This window comes from Culicoides brevitarsis, unplaced genomic scaffold (assembly GCF_036172545.1).
Source record: "Culicoides brevitarsis isolate CSIRO-B50_1 unplaced genomic scaffold, AGI_CSIRO_Cbre_v1 contig_17, whole genome shotgun sequence".
Classification (NCBI taxonomy): Eukaryota; Metazoa; Arthropoda; class Insecta; order Diptera; family Ceratopogonidae; genus Culicoides; species Culicoides brevitarsis.
This window is the reverse complement of record NW_026973401.1, coordinates 1-17,172: the sequence shown is the minus strand read 5'-3', so window position 1 is coordinate 17,172 and position 17,172 is coordinate 1. Positions and strand designations below refer to the sequence as shown.

The following is a 17,172-nucleotide window of genomic DNA, read 5'->3' as shown; positions in this document are numbered from 1 at the left end:
GCTTATAGATAAAGCTACACATCTTCAACTCAAATTTCAAGTCAGATCTTTTACATGGCATTACTATTTACGACTTCGCTCCTTAATAGATTTATGAAAAAGATCCTGAAAATATTGTAGCCCAACAAGATCTATACGTGATGAAAACTGTAGTGATGTCCTCCCTATTATATTGCTGGGTATTAGAACTTCAATTAAAGAAGATTTAGGGACGTCTCCTGCTTTTCTTATATATGGACAAGATATTACCTTGATTCTTGTCCAGACCGTCTTGATTATATCAAAGAACTTAAAAATATTTTTAATTCTATAAAACCAACACAAACTAGAAAACCAAGCAATGAAAATGTGTTTATCCCTAAAAATTTGCATTAAAAAAGTTTTAGTAAAGACGGACAAAATAAAAAAAACCTTTTGGTTCGCCATATAAAGGACCATATGAGTTCTGAAAAATTTCGAAAAGAATATTAAAATTCTAAAGAACGGGAAACCTTTGATAATCTCCTTTGTTAGAATCAAACCTTTATTTTTGAGAAGGGGGAGTAATATGAGTGAAGTGGAGTAATGTGAACCTTTAAAATCAATTTCAAAATTCATGTATTTAATTTAAGTATGCTTTGAAAAATAACTTTAGAAAAATATTACGAAATAAAAAATAGTCGAATAGTTGGAACAAGCGAAGCAACACGTGATTCATTCTTATAAAATATCCGCCACAGTGACTTGTACGGAAGATGTTGTCGAAATAGGCGACGCCTATCATATCAGCAGAAGAGTTCTCTTTTGGAAGCGTCAAAGCTCAAGGCGTCTGAAGCTTCACGCAGAACTGCCATCGCAATAGAAAACAACAAAAGATATTGTCAGTAATAATCTTATAGCAACCATTGACTTTCTTGAGTTTTTCATGAGAAAGAAAAAACATCCGTTCTTATTAAAACTGTTGAACTCTCAGCAGGTAAAAATCCAAAAAATTCAATTCATCCAATCCGACAGAAATTTTAAATACACGTTGAGCCAACAATTAAAAAGAAACAACTTTTTTTTCATATAAAATTCATCTAAAATTTTTATTTATTTTAATCATGTCTTATTTAATAAGAAAGAATTAATAAACTAAACATTAACCATTAAGATCTTAAAAATCATTACCTAATTATTTTGATTTAAGAATTTACATTAAACATTTTCCTATTTTTTATTTATTTTTTAAATATCAGATCTACATTTCAGAATTACTTTCACAATTTCTTTATTAATTTTTTAATCAATAAAAAATCATTAGCATCTCCATAAATGGTAATATTGCTGGGGAATTTCACTACCGAATAATTTCGTTATTTGGTTCTTAAATTGACTTACACATTCTTCAGATCGAAATTGCTTACGAATACCATTTACAAAGCTAGGATCTAACAAACACCTTTTGGCGAATTCTCGTTCTTCGCCTGTCGTTTCTTCGATCTTGATGAACGTGTCCGGATATTGTTTGGGGAACAATCCCACTTGGAGTTCGTCCAAAACGTTTCGATTGACTTTGATTTGGTATTTGTCTTCTAAGCAAGGCGTGCTATAAAGATAAATGTTTGAAAATTAAATTAAAGCTTTTAAATTTGCAATTTGAAAAACTGACGATGGCGGACTGGGTGGGATGCTGTTTTGACTGGATGGCTCGTAGCTTAGCGGAAAATCGTTTGGCATCGTAACTGAAGCGTTGAGTTCCTGTATGTCTCTGACTCGCAGTAGGCCGGGCACATTTGTGACAGTATTCGATTGAGGATTTTGCAGGAGATTTCTTTGAATTGAGTTTTGTTGGACGTTTACGTTATTTGGCGTCATTTGAGCATTATTTGTTGGAATGTTGAATTGACCATTGATTTGTTGGTTTGGGAGATTTTGGTAATTTTCATTCGGGCTTTGTCGATTGGATGGCGCTTGAGTGTTTTGTTGCTTCAGAATCATCATTGGCATGACGTTGCCACTTTTTTGTACGATAACCGGAGGACGATTTGGGGCATTATAAGTCCAAGACCAATTTTGTCGCTGCTGCTGTTGTTGTTGTTGTTGTTGCTGCTGCTGTTGTTGAGGATAAGCCATTTGTCTTGGTTGGTTCTGAACCATTTGCTGCTGTTGGGACATTCGCCGTTGCTGAACTTGCTGAATATTTGGCTGCTGTTGTTGCTGTTGCGAATAAATCGCTTGTCTTTGCTGCGTAGTTACCATCATTTGCGGTTGATACTGTCTTTGCTGTTGCTGCTGCTGCATATTCACATTTGTCGGTCTAGCCAAATTTGGGGAACTCAAACTCGATTGAATCGTGTCGTTAATCAACTCCTCTTGAATATTTCGATAATAATTTTGTTGTTGTTGCACTGGCTGTTGATATTGGGCTTGATATTGCTGCTGATTTTGCGTCTGATATTGAACATTTTGCTGGTAATTTTGATTCATTTGATTTTGATTTGACGGTTTATTCATTATCGCTTGCGGAACATATGTTGCCCTGGCTTGTACAACTCGGTTATTAGGTTGCTGAATTTGATTCTGCTGCGGAATTAGTTGTTGTTGTTGTTGCTTTTGAATAATGGCTGGAGGATATTGACTTACGGTGCCAATATAAGAAGCTACAAAGATACAAAAAAATAAAAATTTAAATATTTTAAATTTTTAGCATAAAGAAACTCAATAATATTTAATCTCGAAAATTAATAAAAAAAATAATTGACTGAGGAAAACTTTACAATTAGAAAATTTTGATAAAAAAACGACAGGAATAATTTTGTTTCTAATTTTTTAATATTAAATTTTTTTTTCTCCCTACTGAATTGAATTTTAAATGTTTTAAACTAAATATAAAAGAAAATTAAAATTATTTTAAATAAAACATAATTTTCCTAATGATAAATTTTAATTTAAAAAAATTAATTTAATTTAATTTAAGGAACTTAATTTTTAAAACATTTTTTTTTAATTTTTAAAATAACTTTTTTCCTTTAATTTTTTAAAATTATTTTTTTTTTATTTTAAAATTCTTTTTTTTTATTTTTTTTAATTAATTATTAAAATTATTTTTTTAATTTTTAAAAGTTATTTTTTTTTAATTTTAATTTTTTTTTTAAATTTTTTAAAATATTTTTTTTTTTTAAAAATTCTTTTTTTTTTTGAAAAAAATTTTTTTTTTTTGAAAAATTTTGAAAAATGTTTTTAAAAATTATTTTTTTTTAAATTAAAAAAAATATTTGATCAAAATTTTGGAACAATACGCCAAATAATGGGGTATTGAACAAAAAAAGCCTTACATTGAGTATTTACGGCAACTTGTTGTGGAATTTGTTGCGTTACAGGCATCGTAACAACGGCCGGTATCATCGTGTTTTGCACCAAAGTCGCTGGTTGTGCTTGGATCGGCGAATGAAGCATCGGCATACTACGTGGAAGCGTATTAGAAACAGTTGGCACCGTAATTTGAGCAATCGGCGTGTATGGGAGAGTATTTAGTGGCGGCGATGACGATGGCGCGGTGTACGAAATTGTGATTTGAATTGTATCCGTGATGACTCGCGATGCGGTAACGGGTCCTTGATTGAGCTGCAGGACATTTACGTGTTGATTTGAAGAATTCACTGGGACTAAGGCACTTGTCGAAGCATTTGTTTGTTCTATTGGGACAATTTCCTTCAAAGGAGCTGTCGTTGAAGGTACTTTTGATGTTTTTACAACTTTTGGAGCTGGTTCAATATATTTTTCTACAACTTTTTTCGAAATATTCGGAGATTCGTTCTCGGCTGACGCAACAGGTGTGATCGTGTTTGGCCTCGATACCTTCGCAATTTCAACTAAGGGAGGGATTTTTCGTTCGCGAGGCTTTCTAGAAGGTCCGCCCAAGAAATTTGAAGCAAGCCGCAGAATATCTTGTTGCAATCGTGACCCTTGAGCCAAAGGACGTTTCTCATCTGTGATTTTAACCGTGATTCGATTCTCAAATGGCTCGATTCCGCGAATGCCACAAACTTTTTGCTCCGGACTGCATGCGGGCAACGTACATCTAATCGGTATACTGATATATTTTGGTCTACTTTGTGCCAAATATTCTTTCACGAGTCTCCTGCGTTCGTGGTGAGTCTCGCAATTACGTTTTAGCATAACGCGACATTGCAGCGCTTTGTCAATTGCCGCTCCGTGGACCGCTTTTGACTTTGTTAATACTTGGTACTCCTCAAGTGCCTTTTGGTAAGCGTCACATTCCATCATGTGCGCTGCGAGATTCACGTAAACGTTGCAAAAGACACAAAGTACGGCATCTTCGATGGTTCTTTGGCGTTTTCGGGGAACGTTTTCGCTATCGTCTGTGTTTCTGTGCTTCATCTAAAACGAAAAAAAATAAAATATTTTTAAAAAATTGACCTAAATTCCCAAAATTTAACTTACTTTCGATGTTTTTATCAGTTTTCGTTTTTTAAATTCAAAATTGTAACTATTTTACCGCTGGAAAGGCAGGAGGACTTGTGACTCCATGAACGTTCTGCAAATAAAATTGAAAAATTACAAATTAGTGATGAAATTTGAGATAAAAATGTTTAAAATTTCAGGAAAAGGCACGAAAAATCAATTAACCTTGTATTGGCGAGATTGTACACAATGTCAAGACTATCGGAATTTATCAATTTTCTTTGATTTTCATGCGAAATCAATACTTCGTCACAAATTTGACCAACTATTCTCTACTTTTAACTACGATTTATGCATTAATTTTAGGTTTAAATACGAAAAATTAATTAAAAAAGCTTCAGCGCCCGTTTTGTTGTTGTGAAATTTCAGAGATTCTAGTTGAGACTACTGGAAATGATAAATCTTGAATTAGCTGTGGCAAATTTCTGGAAATTTGACGTGTTCATGTGGATTTCTTCATGATTTCCAGCTCATGTGTTGTTCATTGTAAAAACAAATCAGCCCAAAAAATCGGAAAAATCACAAAAACTCAATTAAGAACCGTGTCGGGAGACGAATTAACGAAACCTCGAGACTAAAAACGACAAATTACGCGAATTGCAAGTGCAGATTGCAAGAAATCGGGCCGCGACAAGTAGACATACGAAAAAACTCGATCGCAGACTTCTTTGTTCTTCGGCTGAACGACGATGGCAGAGTGCAATTAGACGACTCGTTGCTCGGGCACCAGCTATGGAAGACAATTTGAGTATCAAGTCATCGGATTCTGAGTATGAAATTGTTCCGGAAACGCCAGCTTTGAATATCAGCTTGAGCAAGGACGAGGTAGACACGACGAAGATGGACGAAGGGAGGAAAGAGGGTGTCATTCCGATATCGCCAGTACTTAATATCGCCGCGAACGGGGATATTCAGGAGTTGGAGAAGAATCTCACGGAAGTCATTAAGGAGTGCGATGTCAATGAGAAGGAAGGTGAGGCATTAAAAAATATTTTTTCATTAAATTTTTCTCTTAAAACTGCGATTTTTAGATGCATCGGATGCACTTTCGTCATCGACAACTTTGAAAAAACCCGCACTTTGTTTGGATAATTTGCCAGTTGCGACTTTGGAGACGAAAAATGTCCAAAGTCCCAATAGTTTGACGACTCCCGATCCGAATAAGGTGGGACAGTCCGTTTTTTATGACTGCATGGATGCCAGTCCAGCGGGTGAGACAACGCCCGGCACGAAAACTAAAGAGCGAAGTGACACGGATGACGAGGAAGTCTCCGATATCGATCAGGAATGCACGAAATTCTCTGCCGTGACGTATTTGGGAGCAGTTAATATCAATGCACCCAAGTCTGAGTCGGAAATTCGACGAAAAATGTCCGAAATGAATGCTTTGTGCAGCAATACGGGCATCGATGTCTCAATTAGTGTCCCGAATGGACCGGAAGGTGTTGTTGTGTAAGTTTTTAATTATTTTTTAAAAATTCAATTTGTAAAATTTTTATTTTTTTAGATTGTACGACAACAAAAACTCAGTAGTGTCCACTTATCAAATCCAGCGAATATTATTTTATACTCCGGGACCCGCAGATACGGCAGATTCCGCATGTTTCGCATTCACATGGTCTCATGGCACAGCGCAGGATGCTCAGATATTCCAATGTCACGTTTTTCGTTGCCAGATTCCGGAAGCAATAACGCGAGTCAACAGCTGTTTTTAGTAAGTTTTTTTTTTATTTGACTTTAGGCTGGTTCAAATGAAACTTTTTAATAATATCAAAAAATTTTGAAAAAAAAAAATGGAAAATTTTTTTTGAAGTAGAAATTTTGGTAAAAAAAAAATGATCAAAAGATAAATTTTAAAATTTAAAAAATAAATAAAAATATTTTTAATTTTTTTTTATAAAATGTTAGGATAGGTAAATACCTAGATTTTAACAAAAACCAAAATTTTTAAAATTTAAAAAAATTGCTTTGAAATATTTTTTATAATTTTTTAAAATCTTAATTTATTTTAAATATTTATTTTTATTCTATTTATTTATTTATTTATTTTTTTTTTTTTGATAAATAATTTGGGCGATAAAATTAATTATTTTAATTTTCATCCTAAAAATAAGGAATATTTTTATATGATACGAGGAACTTTTTAAATCATTTTTTTATTATTTTTTTTTTCAATATTTTCTTTTTTAAAATTTTATCTCAAAATTGAACAAAATTTGAACAAAAATTTGCCAAAATAAATATTTTTTAAATTTTAATTTTGATCACGTGTTCAAAAAATTTTTTTTCATCCAAACGTAAAGCAAATTTTACCAATTTTTTGAGTCATTTTAATTCAAAAATTCCAAAATATTTCAAAATATTTTTGAAAAAGGTTAAAAATTAAAATGCTTTTATTAAAATTTAATTTAATTTAAAAATTTAATTTTTTTCTACCCCATTTTTTTATACAAATCCAAAATAAGGCATCCGACAAAATTATAGAGTATCATTTGTACCGACCTCATGTGTGATTCATGATTTTTTACGTTTATTTTTCCTCTTTTGCAGTAAGGCATTCAATCGCTTGTCCGCAAGTATGACTTGTTCCGTGACATCGACAGCTGCTACGTCCGAAAATGCCATGGTAACGTCAATTTGTTCCGACATGACGGGAAATCCCTTGTCGCAAGCCATGTACGAGTTCAACGTCTCTCTAGAAATTCGCGAAAAAGTGGCAAAAAATTCATATTCCGCTGTCGCAAGAGACAAAAACGTCTTCAAGTTACGCTGCAACGTCGACAAGGAAGTTTGTATTGTGGTCAAACAGGTGCCATCGGGAAATTTGCCGCCATTACTGATCGAACGTTGCTTCGGCGTATTATTAAGTCCCGGAAAGCTGATCCGCCAAGCTGACATGCGACTCTTGGATATGGCTCACATGGGTTACTTAAAAGTCGACGGCAGTCAATTGTCTCCCGCTTTGGCGCCGTATCAAGTGCAGGCCGAATGGAAGGCAAACGAAAAAGCTTTTGAGATTTTGAATGCAGAGTCACCGAAAAAATACGTGACTGTAGCTGTGGATCTTGTGATAAAGGGGATTTCGGAGCCAGTTCGCTTCGTGATCGAAACAATGGTGACAATTGCGTCGCAAAACGAGTCGCGGCTCATGGATAACTTACTTTTGAGTAAACGCCCGCTTTTGCAAAAGTTTTATTTGCAGCTGAAGGACAGTGCTGGCAGCTGGGAAGTCCAAAGTATCGATCCGAGTGAGGAAATCATCGAAGTTTCGCAATCCGGAACATCGTTGCGAGCGTTTACGAAGAATTTATCGAAGATGGTGAGGTCGCAAAGTGCTCTCTCGTTCGATTTTGATGACATTACGGACTTGACGGAAGGCGATTGTCTCTCGGATACCGACGAACCTTTACTTTCGGGCACTGGCGAAGTCTCGAAAGAATGTTCCGTGGACTGTTTGGAGGAATGGAGTCTCGTCCTGCAGGAATGGGAAACAAATAAACGTCCAAAAGCACTCCCAGCCCTCGTTCGAGCCGGCATCCCAGAGGCCCTACGATGTCGCGTATGGCAAAAACTCGCAGGAACCGAAAATGCCACGGAGCTGATGGAGCGTTATCGGATCTTAATTACCAAAGAAACGTCGTGTGAGACCGTTATTCAACGAGATCTGAACCGCACCTTTCCCGCACACAAATTTTTCAAAGATTCCGGTGGTTTGGGTCAAGATTCCCTGTACAAGGTCTCGAAGGCTTATGCAGTTCATGATGCCGAAATCGGATATTGCCAAGGATTGAGCTTCATTTCGGCCTCTTTGCTGCTCCACATGCCCGAAGAAGAGGCATTTGCGGTTCTCGTTGCGTTCATGTACGACTACAAACTGCGCGATCTCTACAAACTCGGTTTCGAAGCACTTTATTTGCGACTTTACCAGCTAAATCGTCTGCTAAAGGAGCAACTTCCCGATTTGTGGGACCATTTCGAGGCAAATGGCGTTGAAACGCACATGTTTGCCAGTCAGTGGTTCTTGACACTCTTCACGGCTCGCTTTCCGCTCTGTTTCGTGTTTCACGTGCTCGATTTGTTCCTGCTCGATGGACAAGCGGTTTTGTTTCAAGTTGCCATGACGTTACTCTACATTTGCAAGAAGGATCTCTTGGAGTTGGATTTTGAGGGAATTTTGAAATATATTCGGGTTTCGCTCCCGAAAAAGTGTCGCAGTGAAGCGCAAACACGAAAACTCATGAAAATGGTTTGCGAGTGGAAAATCAAAAAGTTGAAAAAGTACGAAGATGAGTATCGTATTCAGAAGCAGGAGGAGGAACGTGAACAGGCGGCGCTGAAATATTATGAGGAAAAGTTCGATGAAGAGCGGAAAATGTTACAGACTGAAATAGAATTACTTAAGAGTCGCTTGCAGGAGACGGAAAAGCAAGAAAGACAGGGTAAGAATATCATCAGTGACTACAAGCAGATTATTCAGAGGCAGGAACAGCAGATTAACAAACTCACCACAATGGTGGAAGAGGTTACGGTAAGTTTTTTTCTGGAATTTTTCTATTTAGACCAATTATTTTGAGCTTTTGCCCGTAAAAAATTGAAAATTCAACATGACAAAATAAAAAAATGGATTTTTCTTTTAAAATTTGAAAAAAAAAATAGATTTTGAACTATTTTTGAAATGAAAATTTTATTTTCTGTTCAAAAAAAAAAAAAAATAGATTTTTTTAACTATTTTTGAAATTTTATTTTTTTTTTTTATTTTTTAGTACCTGTTCAAAAAATTTTTTTTTAGAAATTTTTTTTTTTGATTTTTTTTTTGTTGTTTTGATTTTTTAATTTTTTGTCTTATTTTTTAAAATTTTTAACTTAATTAAATTAATTCATTAGGTATTTACATTATTAATAATTTAATATTAATTAAATCAATTTTATTTTTTTTATTTTTGATATTTTTTTTTTAATTTTTTGTACCTAAAAAAATAAATACCTAAATCTTAATTTTTTTTTAATTTAAAAAAAAATTAAGAAAAATGATGAAAAAGAAGAACTTTTAGAAAATAAATATTTTTCTCGACGATTTTTTCAGGTCCAAGTCAGAATTTGTTTAAATTTAGTAATTTTTGTATGAAAAGAAAATTCAAAAAATTTATTTTTTCTTTTTTTCAAAAAAAAGGCATATTTTGAAATAAATTTAGATCAGCTAAGTTATTTTCTTATTCGAATTCCAGAAAGTCGTTGGCAACTGCACAAAATGCTCCTCATCCATGCCGCAACACTCGCCCCTCCACAAGCCACTTCCCCTCAATGGACTCGAATCCGAACCAGCAACCGAAGTCAGTCATCCCTTGGATCCGCTGCACGAAGCACAACAACGCATTCGTGAGCTGGAACTCGAATTGGCCAAAACCAAACTGGACAAGGTCGAAGCAGAATGTCGAAATCAAGATTTGAACCACAAACTGACAACAATTTCGGAAATTCATCAAAAAAGTGGCGGCGCAACTGGCACTGGACCCGCAAGTTGGCAACCGTGGTTATCAAAGACCCTCAATACGATCCAGGAGAAGGTGAATACAACAAAACGTGATATTCCGACGTTCCAGGCGCATGTTCCGCTCGAAGGGATTGGGATTGCTGCGAGTGAGGTAAGCTTAAAAACTTAAATTTTTACCTAAAAAAATTTTTGAAAATCTAAAAATTTCTAGCTGAGTGCTACAAATCTGAAGAATAAACTACTCCAACAGAAAAACAGCCAAAATCGACACAGTTTTGATGTGGCAAAACTCTCAAACCAATCATCAGGGACTACAAACAAGGATCCAGAACAATAATTTCCTTTTGAAAAGAAAAAAAAATGACATGCCTTCGTACATTAAAAAAAAGAATTTGTGAAGATTGCTTCGATTATGACTCTAAAAGATTGCTCCTAAGCCTAAATAATGACATATGAATTAAAAAATGCTTATTGCTTAAAAAAACATACTAAAAACTCTAAATAATATTCTCTTAAAATATTTTATGTTAGACGTTAAGACTTTAACAACAAAAAAAAAACATAAACATTCGTATAATTATAAATGTACTAACAAAAAATATTAAATTAGAAATTTTGCACGACGAAGATTAAGAGAACGAGAGACAAAATTTTGCACGCAATCAGTATTTTTTAGAAATTGAAAAAAAAATTGTTTTCTTACACGAATTTGAATTTTAAAAAAATAATAATTTTTTATATCAAAGAAAATTAATTTTAATTCGAAATTAATAGAATTTTTGTTAAACACGACACGTACTTTGGGATAATTTTTAGAATGTTACAAATGCCACTGAAGTCAGTTTGATGATATGTAATAATATTATTATTATTGTATGATTATAAAAAAAAAATAAAATGTAATTCAAAATGATAAACGAAATTTGTTCAAAAATTTGTTAATGAATTCGGTACCCATACAAGTTGTTAATATCTCATATTCTTCATCTTTTCTTTCTTTCTTGGTTCTTCGTTCTTCTTTCATTCACATGGTGTAAATTTTGGTCAGATGGAATATATGTTTGTATTTTGTATAGCAACATATTTTTTGGAAACTTTTTCCTTGTGGAAAATTTTGATTTTTTTTTAAGAGGGCACAAGCCATCTCAGATTCAAATTTAACTAACTTCATTCGATTCCCCATCCTCGAAAATGGTTAAATCCATTTTTCCCGGAATTTTAGCTCGAACGGTTCGCCTTCTAGAGCCCTTCAAAGTTAGGGGTCTCATGAGTGCCCCGAAAGTCCTTTTTGGCTAAAAGTCATGGAAGTTTCAGGGCTAGAGACCTGAAATTTGGCATGAAAGTGTAGTTTTGCAAGCACTTTAAGACTCCATGCCAAGTTTTGAAATATTTCGAAAAATGGCGGGAAAACGGGCGATTTTCCGTTTTTCAAAGAGCACTTTTTAGAGCCTCAGAAACCTACCCGGTCCTCGATGTTTTCAATCGGTTTATGCGCAAATATACGTAAAAACACTTGAATTTTCTAAATATATTCACTTTTTTCATGGCCGATGAGATTTGGCTTCGCCCGAGCCATTTTAGTGAAAATTTGCTTTAAAGATCTCCTTTGAGAGCCCCTATGGGAGCCGTCGATAAGGAAAAATATTTTTTTCTATTTTTGATCAAAAAGTACACTCTCTTACGCTTCTTTTGGCGTTTAGATCAATATTGTAGCGTTTATAATTCTTGAGTTATCGAAAAAACAAAAATTTAACCCAAAAAACAGGAATTTCCTTTGTTTTCCTTATGTGGCTTTGAAATACTAATTTTTTATATGAATTGTTGAAAATCATTGAAATTCGGCAGTTTTCGTGTTTTATTTCATATCTCGCGTTCTGGAAAGGCTAGAAGAGTTAAGTTGAATGTACTTTTTGATTAAAAATAGAAAAAATATTTTTCCTTATCGAGAGCTCCCATAATTCAACAGGAAAAATATGGAAAATGTATTCTAAAACATTTTCTTCAAAATTATGATTAAAACATTTTGAGCTCCAAAATATTATGCCTTATTATTTTTTCAATTTAAAAAATATAATATATATTTTGGAAAAGCACAAATCAAAAAGAAAAATGAAAAGGTTCAGATCTAGAGCTAAAAAATGTCCTACAAAATTATCAAAGAAATTTTTAAAAAGGTCCAAATAAGCAAATTTTTATTGATAATGTTCATCAATATGATATAGTATAAAATTTAGGTCCAGGCAGATATTTTTGTTTCTATTTTTTTTCAAAACGAACAATTTATTCTTTTTTTTGTGAGAAGACTTATGAGCCTGAGAAGCCTAAGATACACAAAATGGGCAAAAAAAAGTTGCTTACGAGACAAAAATATTGCAATACATTTATTTTTTTTTTAGTTTTACCTTTTTATGTTGAAATTTGTTCGATATTTCCAGTTTTTCCGCATTTTTTCGGCTTTTCAAAATTTTGATTATTTTAATTTTTTCGTTTAATTTCTACAAATTCGATTACATCATAAATATTTTTTTTCAAACAGAAATATTTATTAAATAAAATTCTTAAAAATTTCGTCAGTGCAACATAAAAATTTGTGCAGCTGCGAGACATAAATTAATTGAATCCTAGACATTTTTTTTCCTAAAAAATTTCGGTAAAATTAAAAAGAACATAAAAATTCTTAACGATCAAACTGATCAAAGGAAAATTCTTCAATTTATGTTTAAAAAAAATTAGAAAAAAATATTACAAAAGATAAAGAACGATACAAAGAACGATAAAATTTTTTTTTAATTTATTGCGATTCTTTTCTATTTTTTATGTCCTTTATCTGTTTTCTAGGAAAGTACTTAAAAAGCAGGTAGAAAAAATTCAAGGACAAGGGTTTTTTCTCACAGTTTCCAAGGGTAAATAAATTTTTCTAAATTCTAATTGGAATTTTTATAAGAAATTGCGTTCGAGAATGCGTTTTGCGCACGAATTCTTAAAAACGCAATTTTATTAATTTTTTCGAGAGGTATTACCAAAAATTTAAATATACCTAAATTGAAAATCCTTTCTAAACTATTTTAAAAATTTTAAACTAAAAATATTTTTTTCAATACAAATAAATATCACGAATGCAAAAAAATTACACGTCTTATTTTGATCAAAATGAAATAATCACTGATAAGTAATTATAATCTTTGAATGAATTTCAATTTGATTAAACTTTTCAATACAGAGTACTTTCTATATAAAAAATTTGAATATTTTGACTGATAAGTCAGCGGAAATTTGATCACTCATTCGTTTTCATTGCAAATACTGCACAAGCCGAAGAAAAAATTATTACACATTACGAAAAAAATATTCCAGGACAAGACCTATCATGTTTCTTATTTCTCAGATGTTTCTCAGTTGATGTTTATTGTTAACAGATGAGGTCTTAAAATTAAGAGGGAAAAAATTTAAATCAGTTTTTACGGACACTTTTGAATATCTTGTTCACTGTTCTTGCAAGAAATTTAATTTAAAATTTAAATTAACTTAATTTAAATAAAATTTTAATTCTCTTACCTTTTTAATAATAATATATATTTTTTTAATTTTTTATAGAACTTGATTTCTCTAAATTCTAAAATGAACTGACGATAAATTCACAGAGTTCTGGGTTTTATTACAAAACGAATGTAGCAAAATATTGTTTATTTTATTAAAAAAATGCACAATAAGGAAATATTTTTTTTGAAGAATTACAAAAAAATTGATGATAACGTCTTATTTTTGCAGGCAGAGTTTTTTTTTACTAAATATTTATTTTTTGTAAACATAACACTTTATTTTTTGTGTGTTAAATTTTTGAACACTAACCGGCTTTACCGTGTTGTTGCGTCAAACACACATATGGAACTAAAGTTTTATGATGCGTTTTCTTGTAATATTTTTGGCCCTTTCTTGTTCTTTTCTTCCATAATTTATTTGAATGTATTTTTTAATGTGTTTTGCTCTTCTCTGATTCGTTGTTGGAAGTTTCTCGAACTTTTTTTTTGTAACGGGTGAATAGATATCACAGAGCGCCACCGCAGGTCTCAAGTTTCTATTCAATAGGACAAGTTTTTTTTTTATTTTGGTTTAGTCTTTTCTTCAAAAAAAAGTGTTCAAAAGTGCTTAAGTGCATTGGTGTCAATTGATTGTTTCGTAAGTGGACAATATATTTTTTCATTTTTGGTATTTGTTAATTTTTAAATAAATTTTGATCATTTAAAGGAAAGAAAGTAAGGTCGTTTCAAACGAAACTTAATAGTTTAGACCGGTATTTAAATTCGTTTAGAATTTAAAAAAAAAATAAAATATTTCAGAGTTTTGGGCTACACAGTTTTAACGAAAAAATTGATATTTTTGGCTTTTCTGAAGCAATGGTAGGTTTGCGGGCATATGTTTCTTGGCGAAAAATGATCCTCTCGAGACAACAAACAATTCTAGTGAAAAAAAAAATTTTCAAAAAATTTCACCTCAACCTCGATTTTTGGCGATTTTCATGATTTTCAAGCAATTTTTGAATTTTTGGTCGAAAATCAAAATTTTTTCAAAAAATTTTTTTTTCACTAGGATTGTTTGTTGTCTCGAGCATTTTATAAAACATTTTTGTAGAAAAAATTCGATTTTTTCGCGCCACGTCTCGCGCACGTTTAGCGCGAGACGTGGATTTTTTACTGTGTATATTTATTATATTTTAAGAATTTTTTTTATTTATTTATATTTATCATTTTATAAAAATTTTTGTATTAAAAATTGTATTTTTTTTAGCTTGGATTTTCTTCTCAAAAAATTTTTTGCAAGAAATCCATTTTAATTACAAAATTATTTGTAATAATTTTTTAAAAACCAAAAATTATTTTTTTTTTTAATCTGATGTGGTCTTAAAAATAAAGGATACAATTTTAATTTTCAAATAATTTTTTACGGACACTTTTTCAATATCAATATTAAAAAAATAAATAAAAAAGTGTCATTTTTAAAGAATTTTTAACTTTTTTTTGTCATATTGGACTTTTGAATTTAGGCTTGGGATAAAAACTTTAATTTTTTTTATTTCTTAAATTATTGTGAATCTAGAGAAAAACGTCGCATTTTGAAATTAGAGACAAATGTCAAATCTAATCGTCGGTGACATTTAATGTAAACAAACAATTTTTAATTAGCAAAAAATCATTTTTGGAAAATTTGGAAATTTGTTTCATCAAATATCGACCCAATATGATCAGAAATCATCACTAGGCGATTTTAAAATAAAAAAGTTTTTTTTTATTTATATTTACCTCCAAAATGTAGGTGTTATTTATTATAAGTTCCAAAAGCAACTGATTTCAAAATCTCTCACCTTTGTATTTATAAAGAAAATAATTTCTACGTGATTAAACGTACAAGTGATTCATTTCCTGTTTCGATAATTAAATTTTAAACAAATAAGGGTCTCAAAATTTTATTTTTTATTACCTTACGTGACCATCCAAAAACAAAAAAAAAATAAAAATTACCTCAAAAAATAAAGTTTTACTTTTTTTTATGAACCAAAAAAGGAAAAATTAAAATAAAACACAAAATATTTTTACTACATAAGTATTTTTATTTGTACACATTTATGCTGATTTTCACTTGCTTTTCTAGGTATTTTTCATTATTTCTTCCATTTTTAATAGTAATCTACATTATTTTATTCATTTGTTTGTTTTTTTTTTGTTATACAGACACTTATTACTTATTTTTTATACTTTATTTTGTTATGTTATTCTTCATCTTTCTTCCTTAATTTTTTAAAAACTTCCGTTTTTCATCCAATGAATCATTCTAAAATGCAATTTTTTATACAAATTACTTTTTCTTGCTGGATTAACACTTTTCTACCCCCAATTTTAACGATAAATTATCTCTACACTTGCTAAATCTAAGTTTTTTTCATCTACTTTAATTTTTACATCACGTTATCTTTATATTTATAATAATATATAATATGTTGTTGTTTTTCTTGTGTATTTATAAGTGGAGGTGCTTATTTTACTTTTTTTTTTTCTTGTGTTTCTGGATTACAACGCACTACCAATCCAATTTGATTAAATACTTTTTTATTTATTTTTTTTCTACAAAAAACTTGTATATCATATTTTTCATTAAATATAATTTTTGTGGCGTTTTTTGATCTGATTGGATGTTTTTTTTTATATATTTTGATTGATTAATTTTTTTTTCTTCCGTGATTTAATATTTTTTGTACATATTTCTTTTGACTGTTGTTGATTATTTTATTTTATTTTTTTTTTAAATATAGAAAATAGAACAAAAATGCACAAAAATTGTTAATATTGCGAACGCTCTCGTATTTAAATATTTATATTGTCTATTTTTTTAACTTCGTTTTTTTTCCTTTATGATTGCACATTTTTTAAATATATATTCGTGTCTCTGAGAATTTTTGAAATTCCGTTTAAAAATTATGTTGGACGTTTTCAAGTTGAAAAAGTTAAAAATTAGAAGTTTTTTATTTAAATTTAATTTTTAATGAAGGCAATTGAAAAGATTTAAAAATATATGAGATCGAAAGTGATCTTAATAAAAAAAAAAGTTAATTAATTACTTGATTTTGGCACAAAATTTAAAACGGAAAAATTAAAAATTTCCTTTCAAATGCGTTCATTTTTTAAAAAATATTTTTTTTTAAGTTTGTTTCTTGGCCTTATTGTTTTCCCAATTTTTGTTTTTTAAAACCTCTATTTTTCAATATCCTGTATCCTTTCATCCTTAAACATATAGTAATATAATAACGTTAATAATATTCGATATTTCATAGTTTAATATAATAAAATATAATAATGATATAATTAATAAAAAGTACTAATAAATGTGTGTTTCGTGTAAAAAGTAGATCAAAAAAATAATAAAAAGGTTTAACAATAAAAATAAAATAAACGATGTGATTGGTTGCTTATATCGAAAAAAAAATCTTATGTAAATTTTTGACACCGTTTGTTCTTAAAAATGTTCCGTAGTTAATTAAATACTTTTCTTGCCGTATTGCCCGCCGTCGCACGGATGTAATAAGTGATACGACGTGGAATTTGGTGATGCTTGGTGCGAACGGGCCGACGAGGCAACCGATGCTGGCGACGACAATGGCGATGATTCATGGCCGCCACTCAGCCGATGATGCGCCGAATAGTAGTTGTGTGGATGGTGGTGTGATGTTGGTGCGGCCGACGAGA

At 31.1% G+C, this 17,172-nt stretch overlaps 2 protein-coding genes across 3 annotated transcripts; one reads left to right on the top strand and one right to left on the bottom strand.

Annotated features, from left to right (window-relative positions):
* Positions 1-1,154: 1,154 nt before the first annotated feature.
* Positions 1,155-4,794, bottom strand: LOC134836373 (transcription factor SPT20 homolog). The gene is made up of 5 exons (XM_063851597.1): positions 4,612-4,794; positions 4,426-4,519; positions 3,297-4,362; positions 1,631-2,621; positions 1,155-1,567 (listed from the first exon to the last, which is right to left on the bottom strand). The coding sequence occupies exons 3-5, from the start codon at positions 4,360-4,362 to the stop codon at positions 1,279-1,281; spliced, it is 2,346 nt and encodes a 781-aa protein (XP_063707667.1). The 5' UTR covers positions 4,426-4,519; positions 4,612-4,794; the 3' UTR covers positions 1,155-1,278.
* Positions 4,795-4,945: 151 nt separating this feature from the next.
* Positions 4,946-10,764, top strand: LOC134836371 (rab GTPase-activating protein 1-like). 2 transcript variants are annotated; one of them, XM_063851595.1, is made up of 6 exons: positions 4,946-5,419; positions 5,478-5,898; positions 5,954-6,160; positions 6,997-8,974; positions 9,672-10,088; positions 10,188-10,764. In XM_063851595.1, exons 1-6 carry the CDS (start codon positions 5,179-5,181, stop codon positions 10,272-10,274), a joined length of 3,351 nt encoding a protein of 1,116 aa, XP_063707665.1. In that variant the 5' UTR covers positions 4,946-5,178; the 3' UTR covers positions 10,275-10,764. The 2 variants fall into 2 exon arrangements, with proteins under 2 accessions (XP_063707665.1, XP_063707664.1); XM_063851594.1 differs by having other exon boundaries at positions 10,149-10,764.
* The last annotated feature ends 6,408 nt before the right edge of the window (positions 10,765-17,172 follow it).